Consider the following 19,817-nt stretch of genomic DNA (forward strand, 5'->3'; position numbering starts at 1 on the left):
TTCTGAAGGATTTTATGTTGGTATTCCCTACTGAATTGTAACCATTCTCTTGATATCTATGATATTACCCTTTCTGTAGGTTTGTATATACAAAGTCAATGCCTATTTTTAGCCAAAAGAACAACTTTGCATTTTCTAAAAGTCCTAGAGGGTAGCAACAAGGGAGAATTTGGTCAAGGTCAGTTATTGCAGGTGTTTAACTTCTGGCTATGCTTCATGGTATCAGGCTGGTTTTTCGCTCTTTATTTGCTTATATTTCTAAATAACAGCTTGTCTCCAGACTGCCCCATTCCTTTGATAATTATCGCCACCATCTCTACTGTAGCCTGTGTTCCTCTTGTCTAGTTCTCCTGAATAAGGGGAAGCCAATTTCCAACTCCTCTCTTATTCAGATATTTCCTGAAGGACAGTAGTCACATCTTTGGGTTTTCTTAAAGGCTTTTATTTTTTAAAAACATCATAATAGAGAGACAGCTGGTTTCTGAGTTAGGAAGATTTGTAGTCAAGCTCTGTATTTGACACCTGCTGGTTGTGTGATCATAGATATGTTCCTTAAACTCTTACTGACCCCAAGCAACTTTTAAAAACTCTAACTTGCATAATGGACATATCCCTTTTGGTAGAGGAGTTTTCTGTTTTACTTAAAGAATTAGTCTGTATCAAAACAACAATAACAGCAACAAAATAGCAAACTATAAGAAAAAGTAAAGGTAAATTAACAAAAAAGGGGAGATGGTATAAGTCTAACTTTTTAATGAAAATGTACATGCAAAGTTGAATCTTTCAGGAAAAAAATGGATCTATAATAAAATAGAGGACTTTCAATAGGTATTCATCTTTTCTTAGGTTTCTCACTAACATTCTTCTTTAGTTTTTCTCTAGTATTATCTTGGATGGCAGCTAGGTGATTTAGTGGGTAGAGTATGGATTCTGAGTTTGAATCCTTACTCAGACACTTGTAGACTGTCTAAATCAATTTTCTAAAATCAAGTTTTAAAGAAATTTTGGACTAAATTAAAAATGCATTTTCACAAAGTTGTGGTACCTGATAGAACCAGGGCAATTTGCCTCAGTTTCCTCATCGGTAAAATAAGCTGGAAAAGGAAATGGCCAACTACTCCAGTATCTTTGCCAAGAAAACCCCAAATGGGGTCATGAAGAGTTGGACATGATAGAACAATGGCAACAACAAGAATTAGCTTTTACCCAAATCTTCTATTCTTTTTATCCTTGGTCCTGCATTCTATAGGTTTCATTCTTTCCCTTTTTAGCAAGAAGCAGATTGAAATCTCTTCTTGCCCTTCACTATTTTTCATCCCTATTCTATACCCCATATCCTTTAAACTTGTTGATAAGGATTTGACAGCTTCTACATTAAAGTATGTGAGGGCATGGAATATAATATATGTATAGGCAAAGGAGTTAGGGTTGCAACCAAGAATCATTTACCCAGTAAAGTTGACAATTTCAGGAGAAAAAAAAAGTGGATATTTAATAAAATAGAGGACTTACAAGCATATCTAATTAAAAGATCAGAGCTGAGTAAAAAATTTTGACCTCCAAATACAAAAGTCAAAGGAAACATAAAAAGGCAAAAAATAAACAAGAAACGAAAATATTAAAAATCCAATAAGGTTAAACTGTTTCTCATGTATAGGACTGCTTGCCATCTGGGGGAGGGAGTGGTGGGAAGGAGAGGAAAAGTCGGAACAGAAGTGAGTGCAAGGGATGATTCAATAAAAAATTACCCAGGCATGGGTTCTGTCAATAAAAAGTTATAATTATGAAAAAATAAAAAATAAATAAAGATCTGAAAAAAAAAGGTTAAACTGTTTCTATATGACAAGATAATATTTGTAATTCTTCACTTTATTATTTATTTTTATTTTATTATTGTAAGAGTAATTAGAAGGCATATATGTAGACAGAGGTTATGGACAGATATAAGATGACTTTGAAGGATTGGAACTCCCCCGCTTCCCCCCAACAGAATAAAGAAGTGAAAAAGAAAATTGCATTGGAAGAAGGAGGGGGAGATTAAATGCAGTAAATTATCCTACATAAAAGAGGGATAAAATAGTTATTATAATAGAGGGGAAGATGGGGGGGGGCAGGGAGGAATGGAAGGCAAAGCTTAAATCTTACTCTCATCAAAATTGGCTCAAAGAGGGAATAATATATACATACATATAATACACACATACAAAAACATACAAAGAGGGACTACATATCCACTTCAGTTAGATATGGAAATCTATCTAGTTAGTTATCATAGTTATCATAACTATAGATATGAATGGAATGAATTGACCCATAAAATGGAAGTGGGAAACAGAATGGATTAAAAATCAGACTCCTAAAGTATTTTGTTTATAAGAAACACATTTGAAGTAGAGAGATGTGGGGTAAAGGTAAGAAGTAGAGGAGAATCTACTATGCTTCAGCTGAAGCAAAGAAAACAGGGGTAGCAATCATTATCTTGGACCCCCCCCAAAAATAGATTTAATTAAAAAAGGTAAAGAAGAAAATTGTATCTTGCTGAAAAGTAGTATAGACAGTGAAGTCATATCAACATAAAACATATATGTACCAAATTGTATAGAAGCTACATTTTTAAATTTTTCCATTTGGGGGGGAGGGGGGTTATACATATACATTCATTATTTACATATATCCATATTGGTAATGTTAAGAGAAAAAAATCAGAACAAAAAGGAAAAATCAAAGGGAAAAAACAGACAAGAAAAGTGAAAATATCATGAGCTGCTCCATATTCAATCTCCATAGTTCTCTCTAGATGCAGAGGGTATTTTCCATCCAAAGTTTATTAAGATGGCTTTGGATTGCTGACTTGTAGAGAAGAACCAAGTTTATCATAGTTGACCATCACACAATATTGTTATTAGCATTTACATTTTTGAAGAAGTTGAATGAGTTACAGGAGGAAGTAGATAATAAAGCTATACAAGTGGGGAATCTCAATTTTCCCCTGTCAGAATCAGATAAATCTAACAACAACAACAAAAATAAAAACAAAGAAGTTAAGGAGGCAAATAAAATTCTGGAAAAGTTAGCTATGATAGATATCTGGAGAAAGGAGAATGGGAATTGAAAAGAATATATGTTTTTCTCAGCAGTACATGGTATCTACTTTTAAAAATGACCATGTATTAGGATATAAAATCTTACAACTAAATGGAGAAAAGCAGAAGAGTAAATACACCCTTTTTATATCATAATGCATTAAAAACCACATTCAAAAAATTACCATACAGACAATTTGGATAATAGAAAGAGAGGTTAAAAATGAATTGGGAATTAAATAATTTAATTTCCCCCAAAAAATAAATGGGTTAAAGAATACATCATAGATTTCATTAAAGACAATGACAACAATGAGATAACCTGCCAAAACTTATGGAATGTAGCTAAAATAGTTCTTAAGGGGAAATTTATATCTCTAATTGTTTATATCAGTAAATAGAGAAAAATCAGATTAATGAATTGGGCAAGCAACTAAAAAAAACTAGAAAAAGAACAAATTTTAAATGCCCATTTAAATACCAAATTGGAAACCCTGAAAATCAAAGAAGAGATTAATAAAATTGAAAGTAACAAATCCATTGAACTAATATATAAAACTAGAAGCTGGTTTTATGAGAAAAACCTCAATAAAATAGATATACCATTGGTTAATTTAATTTTTAAGAGGAAAGAAGAAAGTCAAATTACTTGTATGAAAATAAAAGGGGTGACTTTACCACTAATGAAGAAAAAAATAAAACAATTGATAGGAGTTATTTTGCCCAACAATATACCAAAAATTTTATAATCTAAATGAAATGGATGAATACCTACACAAATATAAACTCTCCAGATTAACAGAAGACGAAATATAATACTTAAATAACCTAATCTTAGAAAAAAGAAATTGAAAAAGCTATCAATGAACTTTCTTAGACAAAAATCCTTGCGATTAAATGCAAATTCTATCAAACATTTAAAGAACAATTAATCCAAATACTATATAAACTATTTGGAAAAATAGGCAAAGAGTCCCACCAAATTCTTTTTATGACAGAGATATGATACCCAAATCAGGAAGAATCAAAACAAAGAAAGAAAATTATAGATTAATTTCTCTAATAAATATTGATGCAAAAAAATAAATAAAATATTAGCAAACAAATTGCATCAATATATCACAATGATCATAAATTAAAAACAGCTGGAATTTATGCCAGCAATACAAAACTGGTTCATATTAGCAAAATTGTCAGCATAATTGACTATATCAATAATAGAGCCAACAGAAATCATATGATTATCTCAAAAGATGCTGAAAAATCCATTAACAAAATAGAACACTATTCTTATTAAGAACATTAGAAAACATAGGAATAATTGGAACTTACCCTAAAAGGATAAGTAATATTTATATAAAGCCATTGGCAAGCATTATCTATGATAAAGATAAGCTAGAAACCTTCCTAATATAGTCAAAAGTGAGGCAAGAATGCCCATTATTACTTGTCTCACTTAATATGGTATTAAAAATAAAGTTATTAAGCAGTGCATACCCTTTGATCCAGCAGTGTTACTAATGGGCTTATATCCCAAAGAGATTTTAAAGAAGGGAAAGAGATCTGTATGTGCAAGAATGTTTGTAGCAGCCGCGTTTGTAGTGGCTAGAAGCTGGAAAATGAATGGATGCCCATCAATTGGAGAATGGCTGAATAAATTGTGGTATATGAATATTATGGAATATTATTGTTCTGTAAGAAATGACCAGCAGGATGATTTCAAAAGGCCTGGAGAGACTTACATGAACTGATGCTGAGTGAAATGAGCAGGACCAGGACATCATTACATACTTCAACAACAATACTATATGATGATCAATTCTGATGGATGGGGCTCTCTTCAACAATGAGATGAACCAAATCAGTTCCAATAGAGCAGTAATTAATTGAACCAGCTACACCCAGCGAAAGAACTCTGGAAGATGACTATAACCACTACATAGAAGTCCCAACCCCTCTATTTTTGTCCACCTGCATTTTTGATTTTCTTCACAGGCTAATTGTACAATATTTCAAAGTCCAATTCTTTTTGTACAGCAAAATAACTGTTTGGACATGTATACATATATTGTATTTAATTTATACTTTAACATATTTAACATGTATTGGTCAACCTGCTATCTGGGGGAAGGAGTAGGAGGAAGGAGGGGAAAAGTTGGAACAAAAGGTTTTGCAATTGTCAATGCTGTAAAATTACCCATTCATATATCTTTAAATAAAAAGCTATAATAAAAAAAATGGTATTAGAAATGTTAGCTAGAGCAATAAGAGAAGAAAAAAAGGAATTAGAAGAGGCAATGAGAAAACAACTATCACTCTTTGCAGGTGATATTGTTATGTTATGCTTTAAAAATCTTAGAGAATTAAAATATTGATATATTATGTTTTGAAAATCCTAGAAAATCAACTAAAAAATATTTAAAATTATTAACAATTTTAGCAAAGCTGCAGGATACAAAATAAACCCATGTAAATTGTCAGCATTTTAAAAATAAGACCAGCAAACCATATCTGTCACATCAACCAAACTATTAAAAATTACTTTATGAAATTAGAAAAAATAATAACAAAATTTATCTGGAAGAACAAAAGCTCAAGGATATCAAGGGAATCAATGAAAAGAAAATGCGAAAGTGGTCTAATTGTACCAGATCTCAAACTGTATTAGAAAATGATAAGGTAATCTCATATCTATCAGAGTAGATAATATGACAAAAAAAGGAAAAAGTATTTTGGAGTGGATGTGGGAAAACTGGAACACTAATGCATTGTTGATGGAGTTGTGAACTGATGCAATCATTCTGGAGAACATTTTAAAATTATGCCCAAAGGATGATAAAATTATGCATACCCTTTGATCCAGAAATACTACTACAAAATTTGTATCTTAAACAGATTGTTTAAAAAGGGGAAAGGACCTATTTGTACAAAAACATTTATAGCAACTCTTTATGTGGCTAAGAACTGAAAAATCAAAGGGGTGACTATAAATTGGGGAATGGGTAAACAAGCTGTGGTATATAATTTAATGAAATTTTATTGTGTTCTAAGAAATCAGCAAGATGATTTCAGAAAAACCTAGAAAGACTTCCATTAACTAATACATAATGAAGTGAACAGAAACAAGAGAATAACATAGTAACAGCATTATTGTTTGATGAAGAATTGTGAATGACAGGTATTCTCAGCAATACAATGATTCAAGACTGTTCCAAAGGGCTGAAACAAACTGGAACATGTTATTTTTTACGTTCTTTGTTTTGTTTTTTTTATTCAATGTACAAAATGACTAATATGGAAATGTTTTACATAATTGCACACAAATAACCTATATCTGATAGCTTACTGTCTAAGAGATAGTGTTATATTGCAAATATCTTCCCTCTTCTCCAATTTATCCCATGTATATGTTGTTTGTACATAGTTGCTTTTGTGTTATCTCCCTATCAGATTATCAACTCCTTGAAGACAGGGACTATCTTTGTATCCTTAGCACTTAACACAACAGTGCCCTGTTTAAATGCTTATTAAGATATTAATACTACTACTACTAATAAGATAAACAGTAACCCTTCGAGAAGCCATATTTCATCATCATGAACATCCTCCTATTAATTCTGATTGTCATCTCCTTTGTGTCCTAATATACAACTTTCTTGATTTGTTATGACTAGAAAAAGCAGCACCCCATGGTCAACCCTTCAACAAGGTACAGATTCACTATTAGGAGGGCTGTTCCCTATGTGACAAATGATTCATTGCTAAAATTTTTCTTTCTTCAAAGTATATACTTTGCTGGCATAGCCCTGAACTTTCAGATGTGAATCTCTATGAAGATTCTCCATTTCTAATACCACTCCAAAAGCATCCAAAGGACATTATTGGTTGCTGTGGAATTTGACAGAGCATCCTGTCTCCTTTGTTTATTGAAGCTAGCCAATTTTCCTCCTTTTTTTCTCTCTCATGTTTTCTAGCTTGAGAATTAGTTCTCAAAATGCCCTTAGTTGTAAACATTTCCATTCCCTCTCTCTCCTCCCCCCACACATTATAAACCTTCATCTCATCTCTTATTAGAATGTAACTTCCTTGTATGTTAGAATTGTTTCTTCTTTGTATTTAGATCCTCAGTGTCTAGCGTGGTGCTTGGCATATAGTAGAAATGCTTAATAAATGATTCTTTTTGTTAATACTTAAGTGGAGTATGGAGGAAGGAAGGAAGAAATGGAAGATGAGGGGAAAAGCCAAACAACTCTCAAATGTTTTTTTTTTTTCAATTTTGTTTTTAGAAAAGGAATAACAACACACTGCTTAGGTGAAGCACTTTCTGTAGAAAAATATCTATTGATCAGCATCCTGGATATGTTACTTTGAGGTTTCCTTCTTTAATGTTCTGAAGCTGAAAAAGCTGAAATAGGCCTTCTTCTATAGAAGAATAACCCTCTATCCAATGGCATACATACCCAGTAGGTAGCCCATACTAGTGGTTTGGAATTAGGGTAAAGGATTATATAGACTCTTCATATCATAGAGCTAGAGAAACATTTCTATTTCTAGAATATTTGTTCCATCCAAGGTCAACTCTCTTCCCCATATTAGCATCTGCTAGAACATATATACAGAAATAGATACAGATAGATATCATCATAAAGTATCCTGTGTTCAGACCATTCTCTTATTTTCTAAAATATATGCTGTTCTGAGACATGGTATTCACCTACATTTTTATCATCATCTACTACCAATAATTTATTTCCTTATTCCTAGGGAACTTGGTAGCAAAATGGGGTGGGGAAAAGAGGAAGGAGATTATTGAAAATCCAACTTTCTGATTGTTTTATTTGCAGAATCATTTAGTTTAATTTCATTAGAAAAATCATGCATTTGAATCTTTATAGTAATCTGCTAAAACAATGTTGCTTTAAAACACTTGTCTTTCCTATTCACTACCTATATATAAAACTTTCTATCCAGGTCTGTACGTTGCACAAAGCACAATTGGAAGCTGGATGTGAGCACTATGAAGTACATCAATCCTCCAGATAGTTTCTGTCAAGATGAACTAGGTAAATATATTCAATATTTAGAAAGTCTAATGTATTTGCTTTGATTGTTATTGAATTCCAATAGTATTTTTTCAGTTTCTAGCCCTGGGAATTTGAGGGAGTTTGTTTGCTTGTTTATTTTTGATAGTTTACTTTATAGGATAAAGTTCTTTCTTAAAAAATAAACACTGGAAATTCCAAACTAGGATTATTCATTCATTAAATATTTATTTAACCCTACAATATGCAGTCTAGTACTGAGTGCTATAGGGGACAAGAATGTATATCATCCCAACTCTAAAGAAACTCAAAATTTAATAAAGTAATTTGAAGTAATGGAAAGAATGAAAACTACATGATACAGTACGGGCAGTACAGGATTTGGAATCAAAGGATATAACTTCAAATCCTATAGCTGCTAATTAATTACCTATGTTTTCTTTATCTGAAAACTAAATGGTTTGTACTAAATGACTTTTAAGGTTCTTTCCAGCTTTTCATCTATGATTCTTTGAAAGAGCCCTTAGGTAGGAGTCAACTGATCTGAGGTTAAATCTCTGCTTCTGTCACTGATTAGGTGTCAGAACATGGACAAAATCACTTATCTTTTCTAAGCCTTGGTTTCCTGACTAGAAAATAATGATAATGTTTGAAAGTAATTTATATTCTCAACTTAAGCAGCAACTCAAACACTTTTCTCCATAATTTTTTTCATATTCCTCATGAGAAATAGCAATTTGTGTCTCTTTCCTTCTTTTAATTGTATTATTTTTACTTTCCTTTTTTTGTTATTGCTCAGTCATTTGTAATCATGTCTGACTCTTTGTGACTCCATTTGGGATTTTCCTGACAACCATACTAAAGTGGTTTGCCATTTCCTTCTCAGACAGAACCAATACACTCTTTAGTGTTTCTTCCTTTTTAATTCCCTTAATACCTTTTTAAAGACATTAAGATCTGAAGGGGCACTTGTGTCTTCTTCCTCTTTTAACAAGTTAGCATAATATCATTATTTTCTCCTTTGAATTGCTCAAATATATTTACCTTTCTAGATTTTTCTTGGCACATGTTTTTATTTCAAAAGTTTCTACTCAGCTTTGATATTTGGTATTTATGTATGTCTATCCAAGTATATCCAAGTATAAATATATCCAAGGTTTTTATTTTCAAAACATATGCAAGGATAATTTTTCACCATTGACTCTTGCAATATTCTTGTGTTTCAAATTTGCCATCCCTCTCCTAGATGGCAAATAATCCAATATATGTTAAACATGGTAAAAAAAAAATGTAAATCCAATATAGGCATACATATTTATATAATTATATTGCTGCATAAGAAAAATCAGATCAAAAAGGAAAAAAAATGAGAAAGAAAATAAAATGCAGGCAAACAACAACAAAAGAAGTGAAAATACTATGTTGTGATCCACACTCAATTCCCACAGTCTTCTCTCTGGATGTAGATGGCTCTCATCATCACAAGATCATTGGAACTGGCTTGAATCATCTCATTGTTGAGAAGAGCCACCTCCATCAGAATTGATCATTGTATAATCTTGCCATTGCCTTATACAATGATCTCCTATTCTGCTCACTTCACTTAGCATTAGTTCATATAACTCTCCCCAGGCCTCTCTGAAATTATCCTGTTGATCTTTTCTTATAGAATAATGAAATTTCAAACTTAACATGTTCAAAACAAATTATCTCTTTTTTCATTTGTTCCTCTTCCCAATTTCCTTATTTCAGTCAATGGCAATATGATCCTTTTCACTAAGCACTCATTCCCCACTATCACTCCCTTTTCATTCTCATTCACTCATCTTCAAAGTTCTGTCAACTGAACCTCCACAATATATCTTGTATCCATTCCTTTCTTTCTACTTATATAAGTGCCACCCCAACTCAGATTCTCATCATGTCACAGAGTCATCTGTTTCCTGCATTATTGCTAAAGCTTCCTAGATGATCTCCCTACCTCCAGTCTCTTTCCTTTTCAATTCATCTTCCACATAGCTGCCAAAATGAAATTCTTAAAGTATAAATTTAATCATGTTGTTCCTTTAACAAAAAATCCCATCTCCATTGTTGTTGTTCAGTTGTGTCTGACTCTTAAGTGTCCCCATTTGGGGTTTTCTTTACAAAGATACTGAAGAATTTTGCCATTTCCTTTTCCAACTCATTTTACAAATGAGAGGACAAAGGCTAACAAGACTAAGGTATTTGCTAGGATCACATAGCTAGTCTCTAAGGCTGGATTTGAACTCTTGAAGATGAATATTCTTGACTCCAGTCCTGGCATACTATCCACTGTGCCATCTACCTGCCTTCCAAAATTCCAATGACTTCCCAATTAAATGAATGAAAAAAGAATAATTTTAAACTTATTACATCTAATCATTCTGCTAAGTATTAGAAATACCAAAAAAAAAAAAAAAAAAGCGATGAGTGTGTGTGTATGTGTGTGTGTATCATTCAAAACATCTTAAGAAGCTTACATTCTAATCACAGACTTTGTATATTGGAGAATGGTCGCTCAGAAAAGATGTTTTGTTCAGGGAATTCACAGAGAAAGTGAGGCAGTTGAGTAACAAATTGCAGTTGGTTTAATTATTATTTACAAAGTAAGAGGTGACAAGTGAAGATATTAGGTAAAATTAAATAAATATGCACTGATTGTAGAGGACTAGTATTATGGCTCATGCTCTTCCCAACCCTAACAGCAATAGCTCCAGGGTGAGAGTTTCTAAACTGAATTACTTAGCTCTTTGGAGGTCTAGTTTAGAAATCTCACAGCCCTAATCATACCAACAATGGCATGGAAGGAATATATATGGCAGGAACATAGCTGAGATAAAGCATGACTCAGACAGATACACTATATTGTAGGTATTTAGGTGGCCCAGTGGAGAGAGCACTGGATTTAAAGTCTTTCTGAGTTCCAATCTGCCTTCAAACACTTTTTAATTGGGCCCGTCACTTAACCCTGTTTGGCTCAGTTTCCTCATGTATAAAATGAGCTGGAAGAGGAAATGGCAAACATTACAACTCCCATTTATAATTTTGCACAAACCATCCTTAAATCCTGAAAGGCATTTCTTCCTCGTTAGCTGCCTAGAATCCCTTTTGTTGTTGTGCAGTCATTTTTCAATTGTGTTTAACTCTTTGTGACTTCATCTGGGATTTTCTTGGCAACGTACTGGAGTATCAGAGGTGTGTGAACCTAGAATCCTTAAGCTTTCCTTTGAATTCTTTGCTTAGAATCTAGCAATCTTCATCTATGGTGCCATCTTCTATAATAAATTTAACCTAATCTTCCCCAAATTGTTAATCCCCAGCTGAATTTTATATATTTTCTTATCTGCATATATATTGCTTTTTCCAACAGAACTTAAACTCCTTGAGGGCAGACTATTTTATTTTTGTCTCCAAACTCTCAGGGTTTTATGCAATGTCTGGCTTGCTTGTTTGTTTATTTGGGTTTTTTTGGTTAATATCTGTGATTTCATTGTTGTAGATAACTTCTGATGAGGAAACTTCCTTTATCAATGGAGATGGGAAAGAGTTCTGCAGTCTTTAAGAATGGTCAAAGACATGAACAGGTTAAGCTATTTGGCCCAGGGTCACATGGGAAGATAGTATCAGAGGCAAAACTTGAAGCCAGGTATTTGTGATCTCCAGGTCAATTTTCTATCTAATTTACCACGTTGCTTCTCAGTTGCACATGTGAGCACTCAATTAAATATTAGTTAAATTAATTATCCAACATTTAGGAAAGTCTCTTTTATATTACTAAGTCTCATTTACAAAATTGTGATAGTAATACTCATAATTCTGGTTTCATAGACCTATTAAAAGGAACAGGAAATGTGAGTTATTGTTAATAATTCCAAAGGGAAATATGACCACTAACATCTTATAGAATTCTTAATTATTTCATATGCATTTTTAATGGGAAAAAATTAAGAGAGCAGTTGATAAGGTATGGGGTTGTAGAAGAGCTAACCCCCCAAAATATATTGGGTTCAGATTCTCCATGTATATAACATCAAAATCATATTAAAGTCTTAGGCCATTGTCACAAAATCTCTTAAAAGAATTTATCTGTAGGCTTAGATTTTCTCTAAATCGAGAGGCAAAGATTTTAATATTGCCTGTTGTGCTAAATTCCAAAAGGGAGTTACCATTAACAAAGGGGAATACACAAGCTAAATTCCCTAGTAGAACCCAACATTAACAAAGGGAAAGGTGCCATTAGGCAGATTAAATTCTAATGAACTTGCTGCCATAAAACAGGCTAAATTCCTAAAAAAGAGTTTAGCTGGAGATTTACTCCAGTAGGCTAATCATTAAAAAGGAATTAGGTGGGATTATTCTTTTATAGGGGAAAAAATAACCTGGAGGTTGATATAAGAACTATGGTCTTCTGATTGGGTACAGTAATTTTTTTATTTTAGGTTTTATTAATGCAAAGTTTTGAACAAGGAATTCAAACTGGGCTTATTGCAATAAAGGCCTATTTAGGACAGCAAAAAGCCTAATCAAAATCAAAAGATCTTAAAGAGATTTGGTGTGAGTATTCCTCCCTGTTTGCCTCTAGGATTGTTTACTTAATTCAGCCTCTCTCTGTCAAAGCCCTTCCCTGACAACCATCTAGACATTGGATTGCTTGCAGGAATATAGCTTTTTGCTGGATTTTATTCATCCTCATCACAATCATGGCATAAATTTCTGAGATTATAAATTGTTTTGTTTAGCTGTTTTCAGTTGTGTGCTTATCCAGCTCATTTTAAAGATGAGGAAACTGAGACAAATAGGATTAAATGACTTACATAAGAGCCCACAGCTGGTAAGTATCTTAGAGTAGATTTGAACAAGATGAGCCTTACAAGCCCAGAACTTTATCCACTGAACCATCTAGCTGATTATAAATTACTAACTACTGTTTAGAACTATAAATTTCTTTCTTTTTCTCTATCATTCTCTCCCTGCCTTTGGTCAACAAGCCTGCTTTGACTTGCCTTTTTAAAAAATATTTTTTTGGATTTAGTTTTTTTTTTTAATTAATTTTTTTGAGTCAGTGAAAATCTTCCTTCTCACCTTTCCACTCCCTGACATTTTCCCCCTCCCTTTACTCTTCCATTCCTCCTTACCAACTCTCCTCCCATCCCAACATACACATTGAGAAAGAAAGAAAAGCAAAACTGTTACAAATAAGTATGGTCAAGCAAAACAAATTTCCACATTGATTATGTCCAAATTGTGTGTATGTGTGCATTTGTGTATGCCTCGGGCTGCATTGCTAGTCATTGTGTTGATCAGAATTCTTAAATCTTCTGACATTATTTGTCTTTACAATATCGTTATTTTTATGAGTTGTTATTCCAGTTCTGGTCACTTGCTCTGCATTAGTTCATTCAGGTCTTTCCAGGTTTTTCTAAAGTCATTCTTTTTCATTTTTTATTGCACAATAATATTTCTTCACTGGATTAGGTTTAATGTGGTTTGTGTGAGGAAGCCTTACAAAGGGGATGAGGTTTGGGGTTGTGTCCCCAAATGATGAGGTTCAGGGCAGGGCAGGGAGTTGTGGGAACCCCTTTGGTTGGGCAGAGGTCCTTTGTAAAGAAATTTACAAACCTGAAAAGCTGGATTGACAAAAGATTGTTGGCATTGAGAAGTCAACCTTTGCTAAAAAGATTGAATTCCTTGGTGGCAAGGTCCTGACAGAGGGATGTAAAGTTTTTAGTAGAAAAATCCCATCCTAGCAAAGAAATTCCAGCAGGAATGTAAAGAGGGTATAGTCCTATTAGGGAAATAAGAGACAGTGAGATAAAGGGGGAATAACACTGAAAGAAAATATCATTTCAGCAGGCAGAGGGTTGCAGTTTATGCCAAGGAGAGAGAAAGGTTCCTTGACATGGCATGGTATATTAGGTCCTCTGCAAGGAATGAGCCCCAAGTTGCCTCTTTTTATAATTGAAGCCTTGGCTAGAAGGGGAGGGGAAGGGAGGGAGGCAGCTCTTGATTGGGGCTGGGAGCAGTTTAAGCTGTCTCTGGGCTGATTTCCAACTCAATAGGCTTAGGAGTGGCTCTGGACTCAACCAGTCCCACCCAGATAACAGAATGAAAGCACTTTATCTTGATTCCCTGGGGCAGGTCTCTCAGGGGAGAGCTTAGCGTTCCCCCCAAAGTCAGAGAGAAAAGGAAAGAGTTTCAGAATTCTCCTCATCAGAGGCACTTGGGGAGAAGAATAAAAGTGAGGACAGGAGTAGATGATGATTTGGAAAGGAAACAGCTTCTTCCATTGAAATTTCAAAACCCCTTCTTTAAATACTTTTGCTATCAACAAAACCCGTGGAACATAGTAGGATTGGGATATAAATCCAGGACTAGCAGCTGCTGTCTGCTGCTCACTGCTTTCCTGGTTGCAAGCTAGTCCAGGAATAGTTACAACCAAGCTCTTTTAGATTAAAGAGAAATGCTTTATTTGATTCTTACAAGGAGTTGTTGAGGGGTGAGACACCCTAACAGCGCTGGGGGTCCCCAGTCCAGTGTTGCTGGTTTTGCAAAAGAATTTGTGGGGGTCCCCAGGCTGGCATCCCAGGTTTTGTGAAAGAATTCACAATCCCAGTCTCCAATCGAGGTTTGACAAAATGGATTTATTTTCATGAGAAGCTCGTTTTCTCAGTGGGCCCCTTTCTGATAAGGAAGATAGCAAAATTTGGGGTACAGAGTCTTGATTTTTATTTAGCCTTCTATGATTTGGGACTAGGGAGCAATAAGGGGTTGGTTTCCAAATCAATAAGGGTGGTGATTGTTTCCCAGACCAAAGTGATTCCCAGATTAATTGGAGGTAGGAGTTGCCTGAGGGAACCAGGTAGTTTCCCCAGAGCTGAGGGATTGAGATTCAGGCTTTTTCCAACCCAAGCCCACCCCCACCACCCAAAAGAAAGGAGGGACACAGTCCTATTACTTCAGAGCAAGTATATTCCCAAGGAGAGTTGGAATTTTGACATTGTCAGGTTGACTAAGAGGTTGAAATAACACATATTACAATCAATATTTTTTTAATTGAAGCTTTTTGTTTTCAAAACATATGCAAGGGTAATTTTTCATCATTGACCCTTGCAAAACCTTGTGTTCCAGTTTCCCCCTTTCTCCCCATGACCTCTCCTAGATGGGCAGTAAACAAATTTATTTTAAATATGGTAATATATATATATATATGTATATATATTACAATCAATATCAACAGTTTCTGTCATTACATTAACAATTATATTAACAATTTTGTCAGTTTTTAACAACCCAAGTTGGGAGTAAAAATGATATAAGTAAACATTGACATATAACGGCCTGGCAAGGAATTCAATTTATTTTGCCTGTTTGCTAGTAGTGACTCATCTCAAGACCTCAACTAACAAACAAACTATCTAAGGCTTTTAGAAACAGAATTTTGAGTTGTAAAGAAACTGAAGGTCATCTTCCAATTCACTTTAGGAAATACCAGTAACTGTCCCTGGGGAGGGAGGGGGGGAAGGAAGAAGGGGAGGAAGGTAATATTGATGGGCTAATACTTGATTTTTTTTTTCTATTCCCTTCAGGAAAGGGGTTGAGTTGAAGCCTCTTTTATATCCTCTGAGAACGGGGAGGAGGTGATTTAGAGTGTAAACTATTCTTTTTTTGCCTCCTCCCAGCCTACTTCCTCTCCAAAGTTTAGAGCAACCCAACCAATTTACCACAGTTAGCTTAAATTTAGCCTAAGAGAAATATAACTGATTGATGTCCATATGGTCCCATTCTTTGTTGTTTCATACAATTGATATCAGATGAAAGGTCGTTGGTATGGTCACAACTAGTAACAAAATTCCTAACATTCAGATAGCAGTTTTACTCTTTGCTTTAACATAAATTGTTTATATTTTCAGTTGGACAACTTTGAATAGAGTTCTAAGCCTGGAATCAGGAAGACTCTTTCCTGAATTAAAATCCCTACTCTAACACTTACTAGCTCTATAACCTGGGGCAAGTTACTTAATTCTGTTTACCTCAGTTTTCTCATCTGTAAAATAAACTGGAAAAGAAAATGTCAAGCTATTCCAGCATCTTTGCCAAGAAAACCCCAAATAGGGTCAAAAAGATTCGAGTATGACTGGAAAACAGCTCAATACAGGAAGTTCTTAAATTTAACCATGGTGGGAAAAAAGCAACATTTTAGAAATATTCTCCTAATCTCCTCACACTACCTCCAGCCCTTGTAGAGAGAGGATTACAAATGAGGGTGGAATTGTTTTGTTGTTGTTACATCCTGTTATTATTGCTGTTGTTACATTCAGCTTCTATATACTAATGTTGAGATTGGGAAGGGACCCTAAAAGGTTGGGGGTTACAGATCAGCATCAGGAGGTGTCTCAAAAGAATTTACAGGCTTAACCCATAACCAAGTCAAAGGGCAAAGTTTATTGTAATAATAACGCCAATTGAAGAATTTAGCAAGGAACCTGGAGACACCTTTATCCAGTTCTTCATGTCATAGGTATGCTAATTTTATGGCCTAGAAGTAGAACTGAGAAGTAGTCTCAGGAATTTGATTTTCACTGACCAGCAGACCTAGGGCTATCTTAAAACCAGAAGACTTTAGAGTCTTTGACAGACAAGATTGTCAGAACAATAGTATTCTAAGGTTAGAGTGTAATGCCAATGAAACTGAGACAAGATAGAGATTAGGAGTTTTTAATATTTTATTAGAGGGAGAGTTTGGACTGGCTAAGCCATCTTAGCCAGCCAGGAAGATGGGACTATTGTCTCAAAGTATCCATCTCATGAGGGAGGGATTCTAGAGACTCTTATAGAGCTCCAGGGATCAGGGAAACAAAGGCAAAAGGGGGGGGGGGGATGGGTAGACCACTGATGAGCAGGAAGTTCCAGGAAAGGACCATAAATTTAGTTCTGACTGGTTAGGGGTAAGTTGCAAGGATCATAAATGCTAATAAATGAAGATGCCAGAGACAGGATGTCTGGACCAGGAGAGGGGGGATGCCATCTAAGTATTTGAGATAAACCATCTGAAGTTTTATGACTCTTTGGAATGCTAGTTGCCAGGCTCCCAGCCCTAATTATTTCAGTCCTAATGGCCAGGAAGGGGGATTGCCACCAGGAAAACTTAGACAGAACAATTCAGGGAAACAGGCATAGCAAGAGAGTCTCAGGATCACTAATATATCTTCCCTAAAGTTTAAGAGAAGAAATATTATTATATTCCTAAGCCAGAAGACTTTACAATCATTGACATATCAATAGCATTCTTAGATCAGAGGGCCTCAGTACTACAGATTCCAAAGCTAGAAGATTTAGAATCACAGACAGATTGTTAGAACAGAAGCACTCTAAGTCAAGGGATATTAAAATTATTGCCGTCTCCCCTAGAAGCTACATTCCATCATTAGATGCTTAATAAATGCTAATGCATTGAGTCTTGTCTAGAAAGTAAATATTTAACTCATGTCCCTAAGTACAATTTACTTCTTTAAAAAAAATAGTGAAATATAAGGCTAGACAGGATTTGTTTTTCAACTATTAATTGTTTTTTGGGTGACTATAGTTAACATGCTACCCAATGTGTAATAAGATAGCTTTATCCTTCAGTGACATTGTCAATAGTCAATAATTCTGCCTGATACACTAGGATTGTCAACCTATTTTCTGAGTTCATTCTAAGAAAAACAGGTAGTATTCATGGGTTTATTTCTCCTAAGAATGCAGACGTGTACATATGTACGTGGGACACAGTTAGAACTGAGCTCAGGGTGGGTACAGGCAGCATGTGTTATAAATACAAATTACAAGGGGGTGGAATGTAATTATTGAGGTGTGAGATATCCTAACAATGATGGGGGTCCCCAGGTTGGTGTCACAGGTTTTGCAAAAGAATTCAACAGCCCCAATCTCCAAGCGAGGTTTTTGGAAAAATGGTTTATTACACTGAGAAACGCTTTCCCTTAGTGGGCTGCTTCCTGATTTGGGGTCCAGAATCTTGTTTTTTATTTAGTCTTCTATGGTGTGGGACTAGGGAGCAATTAGGGGCTAATTTCCACATCAATAAGAGTAGTGATTGTTTCCCAGACTAAAGTGATTCCCAGATCAATTGGGAAGTGGGAGTTTCCTGTAGGAACCAGGTAGCTTTTGCAAGGGAGATTAAGGTAAGTGGGGATCATTTTTAGGAATTTCCCCAGGTCAGGTGGCTCACCCTTCATAAAGATGAGGGAGACACAGAGTCCTATTACATCATAATCAAATACTGATTTGATGGAGTTATTCCTGGGCTGGGCTATTTTTCAAAAGGTGGCTATATCAAGTTTGGCCACTAGGCTTGATGAGATACAGGAGATAAACCACCCCACTCCATCCCCCCAAAAATTGGAGTTCTAAGGTAGTGAGGTGTCTCAAAAGAATTTGTAGGGTCAGACCATCTTCAAATCAAGAGACAAAAATTTTATCAATAAACCATTGACTGGTGGACTAATTTTCAAAAATAAGTTGACAAGGAAGTTGTGGATTAGTAATTATTTTTATGGGAGAGAAAAGCCTAGGGAGATAAGGAAGATCAAGTTTGGTTTATATTTCTCCTCACCTAACAATTATAACACAAGCCCATTTAAGGACAACAAAGGTTCACTTAAGGATAAAATAATCCAGGCAATGCTCCTCCCTGCCTGCTCTGAGATTAGATATGAGAATTTAACTGGGGCCCACTGCAACACAGGTCCACTTAAATTCAACAAAGCCCTCCCAGGTCAATGCTCCTCTCTTTGGCCCACCTAGCAATCTAGGGATTGACCCTAACCAGTTTGTGTAGTTTTTATAGCACAACACAAGGAGTTCCAGTTCCTTTAGAAAATTTCTGATATGTGAAAACTACAAAGAATTTCTGATGTGCCCAGTTTAAGGACTGTTGTGCCACAGTTCCCTTTTATTGCCCTGACTCAGTTTCCCTAAATTGTTCTGCCTCAGTTCCTAATTGTTCTTGTTCAGTCCTTCAACACTCCTCCTCCCTCCTAATCATGATGATCCAGATAAGGAGAAAGACCTTCTATCTTAGACATCATCAGAATGTTGGATGCCTCTCCCCATTCTGTAATCCCAATTTATCAGATGTCCTCCATGCCTCCCCCAGACCCTGTCAGAACCAGATTGATAGTCCTGTTCCTGCTCTCAGCGCCCCTGCCTCTGCCTACCTCTGTAGCTGAGCTACCTGCATATATATATGTCATTGAGAACTCACATTGCTTGCTGGATTCTTGGAGATGATAATCTCATTCAACCAGGGGACCAAACCATGGATTCATTTGGTCCCAGTAAATCTCTCCCTTTCAAATAAAATATTAAAAACTCTCTAATCTCTATTTTACCTCAGTTTCTCCGGCATTACAAGGACCTCCCAATTTGTCTTTAGCTAATTCTGATTCCCAGGTCAGTCTGACCTCCTCTGAATAGTATTGTAATGCCAGAGAAAGTGAGGCAGGATAGAAATTAGAGAGCTATAATAATTCAATTTATTGGAGGGTTTAATTAATTGACTGGATCCGACTCTCATCTCCAAGTATCCAGTATCAAATGTGGAATTTCAGACATTCTTTATAGGGTTTGTGATTGTGTGGTAGCAAAGGAATTTAATAAAAGACTGGAAAGA

General features: G+C 35.1%; 1 protein-coding gene across 2 annotated transcripts in view; it reads left to right on the forward strand.

Moving 5' to 3' along the window:
- Window positions 1-19,817, forward strand: part of LOC127544097 (cytidine monophosphate-N-acetylneuraminic acid hydroxylase) — a 91,562-nt gene that overhangs the window by 15,431 nt on the left and 56,314 nt on the right. For both annotated transcript variants that reach the window (XM_051970593.1, XM_051970594.1), the window contains exon 4: window positions 8,055-8,146. In XM_051970593.1, coding sequence (XP_051826553.1) covers window positions 8,055-8,146 — 92 coding nt within the window. The remainder of the gene's footprint in view (window positions 1-8,054; window positions 8,147-19,817) is intronic.

This window comes from Antechinus flavipes, chromosome 1 (assembly GCF_016432865.1).
Source record: "Antechinus flavipes isolate AdamAnt ecotype Samford, QLD, Australia chromosome 1, AdamAnt_v2, whole genome shotgun sequence".
In the NCBI taxonomy this organism is placed as follows: domain Eukaryota; kingdom Metazoa; phylum Chordata; class Mammalia; order Dasyuromorphia; family Dasyuridae; genus Antechinus; species Antechinus flavipes.